The following is a 14,871-nucleotide window of genomic DNA, read 5'->3' on the forward strand; positions in this document are numbered from 1 at the left end:
TAATCTTGGGGGAAGGGTGAGAAGGTAAAGGGGCAGCGCCTCCCCTCTAGTTTGGGCATGCTGGGCCCCGCCCCTCATGCATATGCAGTTACACTAACCTCTCCGCTCGTCCCGCCCTCTCATTTACATATGTAAGTCGTCTCCCCGTCCCGCAACTGCGGCCACCGAGCCACCTCGCTCACTTCGATCGCGCACAGCGCTCCCCGCCTCCTTCGTTACGTAAGAGCGCTCCTGGTTCCAACTCCCTCTCGGAGCCTCTCCCAAGTCTCCTCTGGCCCCGCCCCCTCAGCTAGTGCACCGCTTCTACTCGGCTGCGATGGGCGGGACCTTCATGAAGGACCGCCCCCTGGCTTCGCTGGCTCCGCCCCGACTGGTCCGGGCACGCAGGCGCTGCCCGCCCCGCTTGTCTGATTAGCATAGGGCGCCGAGACCCGCCCCCTGCTTTGCATGCGCACGGTCGGCCCCACCCCCGCTGTCAGCTGGAGGAAGCAGAGTAGGAAGCGGCCGCGATGTCCTTTTGTGTCCTACAAGCCGCCGGCGGCGCCGCCGAGTGAGGGGACGCGGCGCGGCGGGGCGGTGCGGCCAGAGGAGGCGGCGGAGGAGGGGCCGTTTGCGTCCCCAGGCTCACCCCGGCGCTCCGGGCCGCTCGGCCCCCATGCCTGCCCGCCAGCCCTGCCGGAGCCCCAGGTCCGGGGGCGGAGGGGAGCGCCGCTGGGGGGGGGGTGGACGGGCGGGGCACTGGGGCCATGTGCGAGCGCGGTTGGGAGGCGGGCGGGGGTGGGGCGGGCTCCGGGCGGGGTCCGGCTCCAGGTCCAGCCCGGGTCACGGTTGGGACCGGGTCCAGGGCCAGACGGGGCTAGGGTCTGGGCGGGATCCCGTGTTGAGGTCTCAATGCGTCGGCCTGGGACAGGGGCCGGTTCTGGCTCGGGCTTCGGGTCCCGGCCGGGGTCAGGCTCGGGCCTCGGATCCAGTCCCAGGGCAGGGTTCAATCCGGCACCTGGAGCAAGTCGAAGTCCCAGGGGCGGGCCTGGGTGGAAGATAGGGAGGGCTCACTGTCTGAGAAGGGGCTCTGAAGACCACGTGGGGGCGCTCGAAGGGGCCTTGGGCCACCCTCCTCTCTGGGTCAAAGGTCATCGCACCGGCAGGGGAGAACTTCCTCCTCCTTGGCGCTCCCCATTTACTTCCTGATAACCTGATAGAGGTCCCCCGCGGGCGGAGGGGGAGGGGAGGCGCAGCAACTTTAGGCAACTTTCCGTAGGTGTGCGCAGGTTGGGGGGGCGGGGCGCCCCCGAGGTGGAGGATTCTGCGGGCGGCTGGAGTGTAAGAGTGAATGTGCTGGCGGGGGTCGGGGGTCGGGTGGGGTGGGGTGTAAGGAGGTGGAGCCGCGTCCTCCGGTGGGCCTGGGATTGGCATGCTGGGGCAGGAGGCTGTGTCAGGTGTGAAAGGCTCTGAGTGTTTCCACAACGGTCTGTGTCTGTGTGTCAGTGTGGGGGCACGGTGTGTTTGGGAGTATGTGTGATTGTGAGTCTCGAGTGTGACTTTGTTTATGGGCTGTGCACTTGGGCAGGAGTGTGTGAAGACAAACGGGAGCATGAGGGAGAGCCTGGGCTTGGGGAAGGCCCTGTGTGAGCGCCCAGTAGAGAGTGAGCGTGTGTGAGCCGGTGAGGACACCTGAGGACCCAGGTGAGGGGGAGTGTGTGAAGCCACCACCGGCCCTTGTGTGCCTGCTTTGGGCTTTTGAATGGAGGATGCCCAGGTGAGGGGGCAATCATCGAGGTCCCCAACATCTGAAGAAAATTGAGAGGTATCTCTCTAGGGGCTGGGCATTCCAGATGGGGTTGAAGGTCACTTGGAGACTAAGGCTATGCTCTTCCCTGGCCCGGGTGGGAGTAGGGAGTTTCCAGGCCTCCCCCAGGTTCCCAAGTGGAAGACCTTGCTGTCAGTTACTGGCCCTGGAGGCTTTGGAGACTCTGTTCCCATGGCAACAGCTGTGGGGAGGCTTCTTCATGGGCAGCCCTTCCTTGGACTCTGCTCTCCTTCCCTCCCCCTTGATGAGCCTGGAAGCCTGGCCCTAGGCCCAGGGTTGGGCAACCAGGGTGGCACTGGGACTCCATCCCCCATCCCAGTGTCTCCCTGTGACCCGACAGGTCTCTCCCTGCAGGTGACCAGCGTCATGTCCAGCCAGGTGGTGGGCATTGAGCCTCTCTACATCAAGGCAGAGCCAGCCAGCCCCGACAGCCCAAAGGGTTCCTCGGAGACCGAGACCGAGCCCCCTGTGGCCCTGGCGCCTGGCCCTGCTCCCACCCGCTGCCTCCCAGGCCACAAGGAAGAGGAGGATGGGGAAGGGGCTGGGCCTGGCGAGCAGGGTGGTGGGAAGCTGGTGCTCAGCTCCCTCCCCAAACGCCTCTGCCTGGTCTGTGGGGATGTGGCCTCCGGCTACCACTATGGCGTGGCATCCTGTGAGGCCTGCAAAGCCTTCTTCAAGAGGACCATCCAGGGTGAGCCCCCACTGTGCTCCTGTGCCCTTTGCCCTCTGGGCCTACCGCTACCCGGTGGGTGCTCTGCCAGGTGGCAGTAGATAGCGGCGGCGGTACCACTTGGGGTTCCCAAGTTCCTCCTCCCACCTGGGAGTGCCATTTCCCTGAAAAGTTAAATAAAGCCACCAGGATGTGTTGATGGCTTGGGAGTGGGATGTGAGGGAGGGCTCAGGAAGCCTAGGTTTCTGGGTACTAGAGACCTAGCACCTTCCACAGTGGCTCCGAAAAATTGGAAGCAGCCCCTGTCTGCTTCTCAACTTCGTTCTTGCTTCTGGCAGCTGCTGACCTCTCTTAGCAGCATGGAACCCGGTGCCACCCCCCACTTGGGTGGATTTCCCTGAAGCTGCTCCAGCAGAAGGCAGGTTCTTATGGGTAACTGAGAGGGGCTGCCTCATACTTCAGCACCTGACTTTTAAAAAGACTATTACTCACTGAATTCTCACTCAGGAACACATATCAAAACCTGAGTGAGCTGGATGGAGATGTAATCAGCATTACTTGGGATGCGCCTGTTACTTGTGTTTTTATAGGAAACACTGCTTGCTTTGGGGCGATAACGTGTACTTTTGGAGAACACTCCTTGAGTGCTAACCCCGTGTCAGGCATGATGCCCTCTGTGTCCGTCATCTCTTATTCCCCCAGCTGCCCATAAGGTGGCCAGTGCTGTGACCGCAGTTGAGGCCCAGGAAGGTTTTTTAAAACTTTGTTCAAGTCCCACAGGCAGAAGGCGGCAGAAGCCGGAGTTGAACTTGGGTTGATCGCTGCCTCTGCTTATTACTTATAACTGAACTTCGGACAGATGGCTCCAGACCGATTGTGACATTGCAGTGGGTTTTGATTTGGCCAACACCCACTGCTCTAAAACCCTTTGTGCTCTCTAATGGTTCCGAAGGCCAGGGAACTAGCAGGCCCAGGCATTCCTACCCACCCTGGACCCCTTCTCTGTCAGCTTTGTTGACAAATCTTTATTGAGCCCTAGCCACAGATTGTAATCATTTATTGAGCTTCTGGGGGCTGTGAACCATGTGGAACATGTTACCCTGACATTCCCTTTCATTCTTACTAGGAATCTTTGTAGGAAGGCTTGTTTATATTTATTTATATTTTATAGATTGTATTTATTCATTTGAGACAGACAGCTACAAATTGAGAGAGAGAGAGAGAGAGAGAGAGAGCATGAACAGGGGGAGTGGCAGGCAGAGGGAGAGGGAGAAGCTGACTTCCCGCTGAGCCGGGAGCCTGATGTGGGTCTCAATCCCAGGACCCCAGGATCATGACCTGAGCTGAAGGCAAACGCTTAATCATCTGAGCCACCCAGGTGCCCAGAAGTCCTGTTTTTATCCCAGTTTTATAGATGGGAACACTGAGGGGTTGGGGGGCTTGGGTATGGGACTTGCACAGGGTCACACAGTTGGTTAAGAGGTAGTGTCAGGATGGGCCCCAGGCAGCCTCCAGACCCCTTGTTCTTTACAGACCTGTGCTTTGCTGTCCTGACCACTGTTCCAGGCCTGTGGACGTAGCTGGGACTAAGCCATTTATACTCTAGCGGAGGGAGAGAGGAAACAGTGACTCGTACAGAACTGTTGTAGTACAGCTGTTTTAAGTGCTGGAGGGGGAGGAAAGGGATGTGTGCCAAGGAACCTGGCTGGGTTGGAGGCTCTGGAGGTCTTCTTGGAGGAGGTGTCTTGAGCTGCGTGCACAGTCCTGAATACATAGGGTATAGGAGGAGTGTATCAAGGGCATGTTGGCTGGTTGTGTCATTCGGTTCTGGCAGTAGCCCTGTGAGGCTGGGAGGGCCGGCCACCCCATGTTCATTCAGCGGCCATTACGTACCAGGCCCTGTTCCTAGCACTCGGCCGTCCTGGCCCTCGTGGAGCAGATGCTAAAGGGGGAAGACAGATGGTAAGAGAAGTAAGTACGTGTGTAGTGGCTCAAGGCGTGCTGAGAGCTGGTGAGAAACTATCAGGCAGGCAGGGCAGGTGGCAGGAGAAGTCTGCAGAGGAGCCCTGACATTCTCACAGCAGGACCAGGGGGGTTTTCCTGAGGTGATGGGGAGCAGAGCTCAGAAGGAGGTAAGGGAGCAGCGGGCCCTGAGCCTGGGGTCTGTGTGAGGAACAGAGTGTGAGGGGATGAGGGGAGAAAGGTTGAAAAGCTGGGGACTGGAGGCCTCACAGGCCTGGGCTTTTACTCTGAGAAGGGACATCGTTGGAAGATTTGGAGCAGGAGAGGGGTGGGATCTGACTTGGGCTGGACAGGTTGTCTTGGCCCCTGTGTTGTCATTAACAAAGGCGAAAAGGACAGAGGAGGAGGTCAGTGAGAAGGTGGGGTGATGGTGACTCGGGGCGCAGTGGGTCAGCATCTGGACATGGGGCAGAGGTAAAGCAGGCCAGGCCATGCTGATGGGCTGGATTTGGGTATAAGAGAAGAATCAAAGATGTTTTCTGGATTTCTGCTTGAGCCACTGGAGAGACGGAGTCGTAGAGTTCGGAGTGGTAGGTCGTGGGCTCCATTTCGGACAGGTGAAGTTTGCCACGCCTTCTAGACCTGCACGATGCTGAGGCAGTGGCAAGTGAGTCGAGTTCACGCAGCTCTGCTGAGAGAAACCGGAAGGCCCACGACCGACCGGTGAGCTCACCGGGAAAGTGAGCTGGAGGAGACGAGGTCCGCAGGCGGCCCTGGGGTGGGTCCTTCGATGGAAGGAGTTGGTGGGGATGCACAGGAATGAGAGTGGCCAGTGAGTTGGAAGGAGGTGGTGTCCTAGAGGCAAAGGATGACAGGTGTCCCAGTGTGTGTGGGAGCAGGACATGATCATGGCATCAGATGCTCCTTCAGGCCAAGTAAGAGGAGGGCACAAACGGACGACCGGCGCAGCGCTGTGGAAGCTGCTGTGGCCTTGATGAGAACAGAGCCGAGACGTGGCGTGACAAGAGGCTTGGGGCCAGGATCAGCCTGACTCCCTGGGTTGTCAGGAGCCCCCAGCCCAGAGGCCATTCCGTCACGGTCCTAGGCTTCCCTGCCCCGCTCAGGGCACTCCTGCTCTCCCCAGACCCCAGACCTGCGTTTGCCCGGGACGAGTGAGGGCCCTCCTGTCCTCTGGGCCACCTCCGGACCCTGGGAGGCCGCCACTGGAGCCCTGTCTCTTCTCGGCAGGGAGCATCGAGTACAGCTGTCCGGCCTCCAACGAGTGCGAGATCACCAAGCGGAGACGCAAGGCCTGCCAGGCCTGTCGCTTCACCAAGTGCCTGCGGGTGGGCATGCTCAAGGAGGGTGAGCGCTGGGCAGGGGCTCACGGAGCACAGGGAGGGGGTAGCCGAGGCCTGGGGCCTTCTGCGAGCAGCGATGGGGGACTGGGTGGGTGGGGGGGCTCCGCAGGGCAAGCTGCCCCCAGCCGCAGGGACACAGCCCTGTCCTGCCATTCAAGGAGTACGTCTGGACCGCGTGCGAGGCGGGCGACAGAAGTACAAGCGGCGGCCGGAGGTGGACCCGCTGCCCTTCCCGGGCTCCTTTCCTGCTGGACCCCTGGCAGTAGCCGGAGGCCCTCGGAAAACCGGTGAGTGCTGTGGGTCCTGGGAGCTTTAGGGTTGGGATGGGGCTGGGACACGAGAGGCCCATTCAGTGTCAGTCATTCCGAGTGGATAGCATGGGCATCGGGAACCCGGTTTGCCCTTCATCTGTTCCCAACACATTTCCCTGAAAGCATATTTTTGAAAATACCTTTTTTTTTTTTTTTTTTTTTTTAACCAGTCCCTGAGTAGTACACCTGGGACCAGGGAAAGATTTTTCTCACACTAGGAACCTGTCGATGGACTTGCTTTCCTGGGGAGATATTAGGAGCCCTTCCCGGAGAGAAGTGTCCAAGCCTGGCTGGCCAGTGGCTGTTAAGAAGGCCATGGGGTTGGGGCAGGGGTGATGGCTAATTTAGGGAAGGTGCTTGACGCCGAAGGGGCCTTCAAGGTGATGACTTCGAGGGCATCCTCCATCTGTCCTGGCAGCCCCCGTGAATGCACTGGTGTCCCACTTGCTGGTGGTTGAGCCTGAGAAGCTATACGCTATGCCCGACCCGGCGGGCCCCGATGGACACCTCCCAGCCGTGGCTACCCTCTGTGACCTCTTTGACCGAGAGATTGTGGTCACCATCAGCTGGGCCAAGAGCATCCCAGGTAAAGGGCCCAGGTGATCTGGGGCTTCCCTCTGCAGGCCAGGCCCGGCTCTGGTGAACTCGTTCAGCCAGGTCTGCTTCCCACTGCCCTCCAGGCTTCTCGTCACTGTCACTGTCTGACCAGATGTCAGTCCTGCAGAGCGTATGGATGGAGGTCTTGGTGTTGGGTGTGGCCCAGCGCTCACTGCCACTGCAGGACGAGCTGGCCTTCGCAGAGGACCTGGTTCTGGATGAGGAGGGGGCACGCGCCGCTGGCTTGGGGGAACTGGGGGCTGCGCTGCTGCAGCTGGTGCGGCGACTGCAGGCCCTGAGGCTGGAACGCGAGGAGTACGTCCTGCTGAAGGCCCTGGCCCTTGCCAATTCAGGTGAGCCTGGGTGGACGCTGACTGGCCGTGGCCCAGTCTCATTGGGCAGACAAGGAAGACTGTGGCTCACGGAAGAGTAGTGATTTGTTCAAAGTCCCAAAGAAGGCAAGGGCAGGTCTGGGAACCGAAAGTAGGATTTTGAGCTCTAGGGCCATCCTTACATGGAAAAGTGAACCATTTAGTGGGAAGGGAGATGGGGAGGAGCAAAGGGGGCCACGGTCAAGGAAGAAAGTGGGGGGCCCTGGCTCATGCGCAGGAGTGGAGAGTGGTCCCTGCGTCAGCCCCTCCAGTCCGTGTCTGGCTCCTCCTTGGGCAACATCCAGCAATGCTCAAGCATCTGGGGGCTCTGCCTTTTCTGGAGACCATCTGTGTCCACAGCGCTCTCTCTCCTTGCAGACTCTGTGCACATCGAGGACGCCGAGGCTGTGGAGCAGCTGCGCGAAGCTCTACACGAGGCCCTGCTGGAGTATGAAGCAGGCCGGGCGGGCCCCGGAGGGGGTGCTGAGCGGCGGCGGGCAGGCAGGCTGCTGCTCACGCTACCACTCCTTCGCCAGACAGCGGGCAAAGTGCTGGCCCATTTCTATGGGGTGAAGCTGGAGGGCAAGGTGCCCATGCACAAGCTGTTCTTGGAGATGCTCGAGGCCATGATGGACTGAGGCGAGGGGTGGGCATGGGTGGGGGTGCTGGCAGGACCCGCCCAGTATGGGGTCAGCCCCAAGGGGGCAGAACTGGGGTCCGGGCAGTGCCACAGCCTGCTGGCAGGGCCAGGGCAATACCATCAGCCCCTGGGAGCGGGCCCTACGCCCTCCCCTCCCCCCTCCCAGGGGGTCTTAGAAGCTGGGAATGTGTGCGCCCAGGCTCTGGGCACAGTGCTGCCCCTTGCAAGCCATAACGTACCCCCAGAGTATAGGGGGCCTTGCGGAAGCCATAGGGGGCTGCAGGGGACATGTGGGGGGGCAGAAGCCTGATCTCAGGGAGGGAAGGGAGTGGAGGCCACAGTCTCCCAGTGGGTGATGCTTTTGCTGCTGCTTAATCCAACCCCCTCTCCAGAGCAGAGGGGGATTTGGAAAGCAAAGGCCCCTGCCCCCTTCGCTCCTCTCCTCATCATTTGCATTGGGCATTACTGCCCCCCCTTGAAGCAATAACTCCAAGCAGGCTCCAGCCCCTGGACCCCTGGGGTGGCCAGGGCCCCCCATCAGCTCCCACCCAGCCTCCTTGGGGGGTTAGGGAGAGCACTGCCTCTATGCCCTGCAGAGCAATAACACTATATTTATTTTTGGGTTTGGCCAGGGAGGTGCAGGGACATAGGGCAAGCCAGGGCCCAGAGCCTTTGGCTGTACAGAGACTCTATTTTAATGTATATTTGCTGCAAAGAGAAACCGCTTTTGGTTTTGAACCTTTAATGAGAAAAAGAAATATATCGAGCTCAAGAACACTGTGTTTCGTGTGTCACTGGGTCAAGGTTTGGGGATACGAGACAGACCTAACAAACATATACATAAACAAAACCATTCGTGGTTACAGACTGAAAAACTAGTGCCTGGCGCAGTTAAGTCTCGGTTTCCTCATCACTCAGCAGCATGTTAGGGATTCCGCGACTGATGGGGAACAGACGTCCAGACTCTGGGCACTGCAATGTGCCCTCCAGCACATCCACCTGCGGGGGCGGGGGGCGCGGGGAAGGAGAGGGGGAACAGAGCTGAGCACAGGCAGCCTGCGGCTGTGATGGCCAGAGAAGCAAGCAACGGGCTGGTTCTCACCTCCAGCAGCACGTGGTGCATCTGCCTCAGGAATTTCTCATCATGCTCAAACCCTTCAATCGGCCCCTTGGGCACCTCGACCAGATGCAACTGTGGGCAAAGGCCTAAATCAGCTCTGGGCACCCCGCCCCTTGCTCTGAGACCAGGTTCTACCCGCCCCCCCCCCCCGCCCCCGGGGGAGCACGGGCGTGGGGGAGGGTCCTCACGGTATCCGCCGCCTCCAGAAGCGCCGCCCACTCCACCTTGGGTATCATACGCGCCACGAAGTCGGGGTTGAACTCCACCGGGTTGATGCGGACCTCGGTGGCCTGCGGGGAGGAGGGGTTTTGTTAGGGACAGGAGCCTGGTTCCCCCACTCCGCCCAGGAGACGGGCGCGAGACTGCCCCCGGCCGATACCTGGAGGCGCAGTGGGAAGCCACGGGGCCCCACCCCCCGCACATGCGAGCTCAGCAGGTTGTGGGTGAGCAGCTTCATGTCGCCGCAACGCGCTCGCCGCAAGCCGGAACCGGAAGGAGGTCGAAAGCCCGCTGCGTCACTTCCGGGGCCGCTCCATTCTCGTCCTATTGGACGGCTCGCAGGAGCGAAACTGGCGAACATGCTGGAACTTCTCGTGCTAGCCGGAGTAGAGGTATTTGAGGAGCTTGGTCGGATCACGCGCTCCTACCGGAAGCGTCCCGGCGGGAGATGGCTGCGGCGCAGGCCCAGTGGTTTCCTTTAGCTACAAGTCATGCACACTGACATACACACATCATACGTAAAGCAGCCGCAATGCAGGGACCTGCGCTGTATGCAAAATAAACAAGTTTTTCTCCTCCACAGACGCCCGACACTATCGTCTCCCGTCCCTAGCTTCCGGCTAAGGAAAAGAAACATTGCAGGAATCCGTAAACTAGGCGCTTCACAACAGCGATACCCCATTCTTCTACGTGAATAAGTTGTGCGGCTACCGAATGCCCCGCCCATTCGTAACTGCGCCCTTGGTCCAGCCCCAAATGCAAATAAGCCGAGCGCCCCAGAAGTTCCGCCCCTGCACGCACCCCTACGTCTGCGCAGTAGAGGAGCCTCGCTGGGGGCGGGCCCGGCAGTGGCTCCGCCTCTCGGAGAGGGGACTCGCTTTGGGTTCCTCCCACCGGGCCCGCCCCCTGCCGCTGCTCTGACGCTAGGGCGGAACGGCTGCACGGTCTAGGATGGGCGTGCGGCTTGTTCAGCTGCGTGTCCTGAGTCGTCGGGCAGGGTCGGTGCTCTTCCCGGCAGCAGCGGTCCAGTCTGCAGCAGCGGCGGCGTCGAGAGCAGGCGGGTGCGGGCAACCAGGCAGGGAGTGGACGCTTGGAGGGGCCTACGGTTTCAGAAGCGCCGCCTCAGCCATGGCCCCAATCAAGGTGACCGCTGGCCGGGACCGGCCTGAGCTCCCATCCAGCCAGTCTTCCCAGTCCCCTCCGTCCTGCTTGTCTGGGGAGAATCATCCTCCTTCCTGCCCTCCCGGACCCCTGCCAGGGGCTCCTCCCGCAGTTCTCCCTCATCCCCTCGGCAGCCCCCGCACCCTCGTGGTTGCTCCCTCCCCAGTTTTCGCCAATCTTTGGGACTCGTACCTTACCTCCTGGACAGCCCCCAAGGCTCTCTCGAGCCTTCACCCTTTGTACTGCCACTATGCGTGATGCGACTCCACCATTTTTAGGCGATTGAATACCATGGCCTCCGCCTTCTGGAACCATCTCCTTTACCACAAGACCCCTTTTCAATCTCCATACGAGCTCCTTCCCCCGATACTGTCCTGTACGTTTTTGTTACATTCCTGGGCATCATTCTTCACCCCATGGTCTGAAGCAAGTGTTTTCTCCTAAAGCCCTACTGTATCTCCCCCGTTCCACTTCTCCCATGGCTAATTCCCACTTTTCTGCTGAGTCTTTCATTCCTTCATCTGGATCTGGAACGATCCCCGGATCCTGGGAACCACCTCCCTTCCCCTTCCACACCCTTCTGAGACCTGCTCCTCTTCCTGCTTAATCTTATTCCCAATCCCTGATTTGCCCTCCCTTCGTGCATGTCCTGTGACTCCATGAAACCCTCACACACTCCCAGCTAGACTAATCCAATCCCTTTGAGAGATGCCTTTTATTTAATGCCCATCCCCCCAACTTTTCCATCTTCTGCTCTCTCTCTTTTTCTCTTCCTGAGGGCTGGACACCAGACCTGACCAGGGTTCTCTCCCTCCCTGTTGTAAGGGTCTCCTCCTCACCCCCAGAGAGATCCCTTGCCTCTCCTTCCCTGACCATTTGTCCCACTTCTTTCTGTTAAATAGACTCCTTGATTATGCAACCTCTTGTGACACCCAGAGAGGCCTCCTCTCCCCTTTTCTGTGGTCACCAACAGACTGGTAAAAGGAACCGGGGCCACCTTGAAACCTGAGGGTATGGAGGAACCAGGTGGTTCGAGGAGAGGGCCATTACAACTTTGTCCACTCTGCTGCACTAGGAGCAAGTGCCTGGTCTGGTTTAACACCTTTTCCTTGGCTTCTCCTTACCCACTCCCTCATTCCCCTACTCCTTATCTCCTTATCTAGTCCCTTTGCTCGTTCCAGAGTAACCAAGTCACGTCTTACCAAGTCATTTCCTCTAGGTGGGAGATGCCATCCCTTCCGTGGTGGTTTTTGAAGGGGAGCCTGGGAACAAGGTGAACCTGGCAGAGCTGTTCAAGGGCAAGAAGGGGGTACTGTTTGGAGTCCCTGGGGCCTTTACCCCCGGCTGTTCCAAGGTGAGACCTGCCCTTCTGGGACTTAGCAGTTGGAATCTTGTTTGCATGTCTGTATTGTTTCTGAGTCCTAGGGTGGCTTGCAATGAGAGCTGTAGCTGTCGTGACCGTTACAAAGCCTATCAGCAGGACGCCTGGGTGGCTCAGTCCATTAAGCGGCTGCCTTTGGCTCAGGTCATGATCCCAGGGTCCTGGGATGGAGTCCTGCATCGGGCTCCCTGCTCAGTTGGGGAGCCTCCTTCTCCCCTCCCTCTGCCGGCTGCTTCCCCTGCTTGTGCTCTCTGTCAATTAAAGAAATAAAATCTTAAAAAACAAAACAAACAAAGCATACAAGAGCTTTCAGAAAAATGCGGTGGCTGTGAAAAGGTCGTGGGGCCAGGAATGTAGGAAAAAAGGGTATTGTAATTAAATCCAACATCTGTTATTGCTACTGTTGCTGATTGGCGCTGTGGGAGATACTTGGGTAAATAAAGTACAGTCATGTCCAAGGGAAGTTCACGGTGACCACAGAGCACTCAAATTTGGATCCGAGCTTCCTTGCCGCCAAGGCCAAAAGGAACTGGCTGACACATTTCTAATTGATCAAAGATATTGGAGAGGGAAGTGAGGAGGGCCTGGAGATAAAGGGAAGGCGTTGCAGAGCCCAGGTATTTAATCTCTTTGTTAACCCTCTGTTTCCCCTCCTAGACCCACCTGCCAGGATTTGTGGAGCAGGCAGAGGCTCTGAAGGCCAGGGGGGTCCAGGTGGTAGCCTGTCTGAGTGTTAATGATGTCTTCGTGACTGAAGAGTGGGGACGAGCTCACAACGCCAAAGGCAAGGTGAGGTATGGGTCCTGCAGGGGGTCCAGGCCAGGCTGGGGATTTTTCTTTGACCTTTACTTTCTCCTTAGGTTAGGCTCTTGGCTGACCCCACTGGGGCCTTTGGGAAGGTGAGTGCACCCCTGCAACCCCCATCCTATAGGGTAGTCCCTTTGCCAGGCCTTGGATGCAGGAACTTGGAAGGGAACAACTGGTGGGGGCGGGGCTTGGTCTGTTCTGGAAGTTTCTAAGCCTTGTCTCTGGTTTTCCTTTTAGGAGACAGATTTGCTATTAGATGATTCATTGGTGTCTCTCTTTGGAAATCATCGGCTCAAGAGGTAAAAGCGGGAGGGTCCTCTGTGGGGTTCCCCTGCCACCCCTTCAATCTCCATTCCTTGTCTCCAGGCCCAGGCCGTTGTAATTGGCTTGGTTTTGCGCTCCCTTTTTAAAGATTTTCCTATTTATTTTGGAGAGAGCGTGAGTGTGCAGAGGGAGAGGGAGAGAGTCATTTTTTTTTTTTTAAAGATTCCATTTATTTATTTGATAGAGCACAAGCAGGGGGAGGGACAGAGGCAGAGAGACAGGCAGGCTCCCCGCTGAGCAGGAACCCCCCCCATCCCCCCCCTGCTGTGGGGCTCAGTCCCAGGATCCTGGGATCATGACCTGAGCGGAAGGCAGACGCTTACCTGACTGAGCCACCTAGGTGCCCTGAGGGAGAGAGAGTCTTAAGCAGACCCCACGCTGGGTGCAGACCCGGATCTCATGATCATGATCTTGATCTCATGACCCTGAGACCACGATCTGAGTGGAAACCAAGAACCGGACACTTAAGCTGAGGGCACCGCCCAGCGCCCTTGACCCAGTCTCTCTGGCAGGTTCTCCATGGTCATAGAGGATGGCACAGTGAAGTCCTTGAATGTGGAGCCAGATGGTACGGGCCTCACCTGCAGCCTGGCCCCCAACATCCTGTCACAGCTCTGAGGCCCTGGGCCCAAACTCCTTCCACCCTTTTCCATTTCACCTGCCCAGCCCTGGACAGAGGGCCCAGTCCAGCCTCAGTGGGGGCTACCAAGTGGGAATGGTGACCAAATTTCTGCAATAAACACTTCTGGTTCACAGTTAGTCCTTGCCTTTTTTTTCTTCTTTTTTTTTTTTTTTAAGATTTTATTTATTTATTTGACAGAGACAGGGAAAGAAGGAACACAAGCAGGGGCAGTGGGAGAGGGGGAAGCAGGCTCCCCGCTGAGCAGGGAGCCCGATGTGGGGCTCAGTCCCAGGACCCTGGGATCATGACCTGAGCCGAAGGCAGACGCTTAACAACTGAGCCACCCAGGCGCCCCTGATTTTTCTTTCTTTCTTTCTTTCTTTTTTTTTTTTTAACATTTATTTGAGAGAGAGAGCATGTGTGTGCATTGGGGGGGGGGGGCAGAGGGCAAGAAGCAGACTCCCTGCCGAGGCTGGAGCCAGGACCTAGGGCTCCATCTCATGAACCTGAGGTCATAAGTTGAGTCGAAATCAAGAGTCGGGCTCTTGGGGCGCCTGGGTGGCTCAGTGGGTTAAAGCCTCCTCTGCCTTCAGCTCGGGTCATGATCCCAGGGTCCTGGGATCAAGCCCCACATCGGGCTCTCTGCTCGGTGGGGAGCCTGCTTCCTCCTCTCTCTGCCTCTCTGCCTACTTGTGATCTCTCTGTCAAAAAAAAAAAAAAAAAAAAGAGTCAGTCTCTTAACTGACTGAGCCAGCCTCCTTGGTTTTGGGTTGCTGATCTGCTGAGGGCCAGGCCTTAGGACAGTCACAACTGTGAGGGTAGTGGGCAGGGGCTGACGGGGTACTAACGGGGGATGCTGATTTCATTAAGGAGATAGAGTCTTTGAATGAAGTGTTATGAAACGTCCCCGTCACCACAGAGGCTGGGGAAGGACCAGTGATCTGAAGAGCAAGGGAAGGAGCGTCAGTGCGGAGGGCGTGGGCCCAAGGAAGACGCGAGCTTGGCTTGCAGCTAGGACTTCTGCATCGGTCGCTGGGTGCTGGCTGACCTCACATAGACTATAAACCTCAGGGTAGGAGCGTTGGCTTTGGGTGCCCCCCTACCTGGGCCAGGCTGAAGGGTGAGCTGATGGGGGTTGGGGGAGAAGATGCCGGTGAGGCCTGACCAGGGCTGGGTGTGCTGTGAGGGCTGGGGGTCAGGGCGGCCAGCATGGTCTGGGCTGCAGGCCATTGCTAGCCGCAGGCCCTGCCCTTGGCCTCTGCCTTTTGTCCCTGGGAAGCCTTGCCCTTGGCATCAGGAAGCGATTACTGGCCCCTGCTGTGTTTAGGGGCTCCCAGTCTTTTTAAAATTTTCTGGTTTAATTTGACACAGAGAGAGAGCACAAGCAGGGGGAGAGGAAGAGGGAGAAGGCTCCCTGCTGAGCAGGGAGCCTGATGCGGGGCTCCATCCCAAGACCCCGGGACCATGACCTGAGCCGAAGGCAGATGGCTTAACCAACTGAGCCACCCAGACGCCCCA

At 58.4% G+C, this 14,871-nt stretch overlaps 3 protein-coding genes across 5 annotated transcripts; 2 read left to right on the forward strand and 1 right to left on the reverse strand.

Annotated features, from left to right (window-relative positions):
* Nucleotides 1-461: 461 nt before the first annotated feature.
* On the forward strand, nt 462-8,496 carry ESRRA (estrogen related receptor alpha). Of its 3 annotated transcripts, none has more exons than XM_047690645.1 (7): nt 462-687; nt 2,162-2,498; nt 5,688-5,804; nt 5,959-6,087; nt 6,530-6,697; nt 6,792-7,061; nt 7,458-8,496. In XM_047690645.1, the coding sequence occupies exons 2-7, from the start codon at nt 2,174-2,176 to the stop codon at nt 7,715-7,717; spliced, it is 1,269 nt and encodes a 422-aa protein (XP_047546601.1). In that variant the 5' UTR covers nt 462-687; nt 2,162-2,173; the 3' UTR covers nt 7,718-8,496. The 3 variants fall into 3 exon arrangements, with proteins under 3 accessions (XP_047546601.1, XP_047546603.1, XP_047546602.1); XM_047690647.1 differs by lacking the exon at nt 462-687 and adding an exon at nt 895-1,258; XM_047690646.1 differs by lacking the exon at nt 462-687 and adding an exon at nt 1,427-1,804.
* Nucleotides 8,445-9,379, reverse strand: TRMT112 (tRNA methyltransferase activator subunit 11-2). Its single transcript, XM_047690653.1, has 4 exons — nt 9,219-9,379; nt 9,028-9,129; nt 8,822-8,911; nt 8,445-8,718 (listed from the first exon to the last, which is right to left on the reverse strand). Exons 1-4 carry the CDS (start codon nt 9,294-9,296, stop codon nt 8,611-8,613), a joined length of 378 nt encoding a protein of 125 aa, XP_047546609.1. The 5' UTR covers nt 9,297-9,379; the 3' UTR covers nt 8,445-8,610.
* A 574-nt stretch (nt 9,380-9,953) lies between these two features.
* Nucleotides 9,954-13,490, forward strand: PRDX5 (peroxiredoxin 5). Its single transcript, XM_047690651.1, has 6 exons — nt 9,954-10,201; nt 11,439-11,573; nt 12,258-12,389; nt 12,461-12,499; nt 12,645-12,706; nt 13,244-13,490. The coding sequence occupies exons 1-6, from the start codon at nt 10,010-10,012 to the stop codon at nt 13,347-13,349; spliced, it is 666 nt and encodes a 221-aa protein (XP_047546607.1). The 5' UTR covers nt 9,954-10,009; the 3' UTR covers nt 13,350-13,490.
* Nucleotides 13,491-14,871: the final 1,381 nt, after the last annotated feature.

Source organism: Lutra lutra, chromosome 10 (assembly GCF_902655055.1).
Source record: "Lutra lutra chromosome 10, mLutLut1.2, whole genome shotgun sequence".
In the NCBI taxonomy this organism is placed as follows: Eukaryota; Metazoa; Chordata; class Mammalia; order Carnivora; family Mustelidae; genus Lutra; species Lutra lutra.

Excerpts from the sequence above, each read along its gene's own strand:
- TRMT112 (XM_047690653.1), bottom strand. The coding sequence starts at position 9,296 with ATGAAGCTGCTCACCCACAACCTGCTGAGCTCGCATGTGCGGGGGGTG. Across the intron at positions 9,130-9,218 it reads GCTTCCCACTGCGCCTCCAG|GCCACCGAGGTCCGCATCAA; the intron begins GTATCGGCCGGG and ends TCCTCCCCGCAG. Across the intron at positions 8,719-8,821 it reads TGCACCACGTGCTGCTGGAG|GTGGATGTGCTGGAGGGCAC; the intron begins GTGAGAACCAGC and ends CCGCCCCCGCAG.
- ESRRA (XM_047690645.1), top strand. The coding sequence starts at position 2,174 with ATGTCCAGCCAGGTGGTGGGCATTGAGCCTCTCTACATCAAGGCAGAG. Across the intron at positions 5,805-5,958 it reads GGTGGGCATGCTCAAGGAGG|GAGTACGTCTGGACCGCGTG; the intron begins GTGAGCGCTGGG and ends CTGCCATTCAAG. Across the intron at positions 6,088-6,529 it reads CGGAGGCCCTCGGAAAACCG|CCCCCGTGAATGCACTGGTG; the intron begins GTGAGTGCTGTG and ends CTGTCCTGGCAG.
- PRDX5 (XM_047690651.1), top strand. The coding sequence starts at position 10,010 with ATGGGCGTGCGGCTTGTTCAGCTGCGTGTCCTGAGTCGTCGGGCAGGG. Across the intron at positions 10,202-11,438 it reads CAGCCATGGCCCCAATCAAG|GTGGGAGATGCCATCCCTTC; the intron begins GTGACCGCTGGC and ends CATTTCCTCTAG. Across the intron at positions 12,390-12,460 it reads CTCACAACGCCAAAGGCAAG|GTTAGGCTCTTGGCTGACCC; the intron begins GTGAGGTATGGG and ends CTTTCTCCTTAG.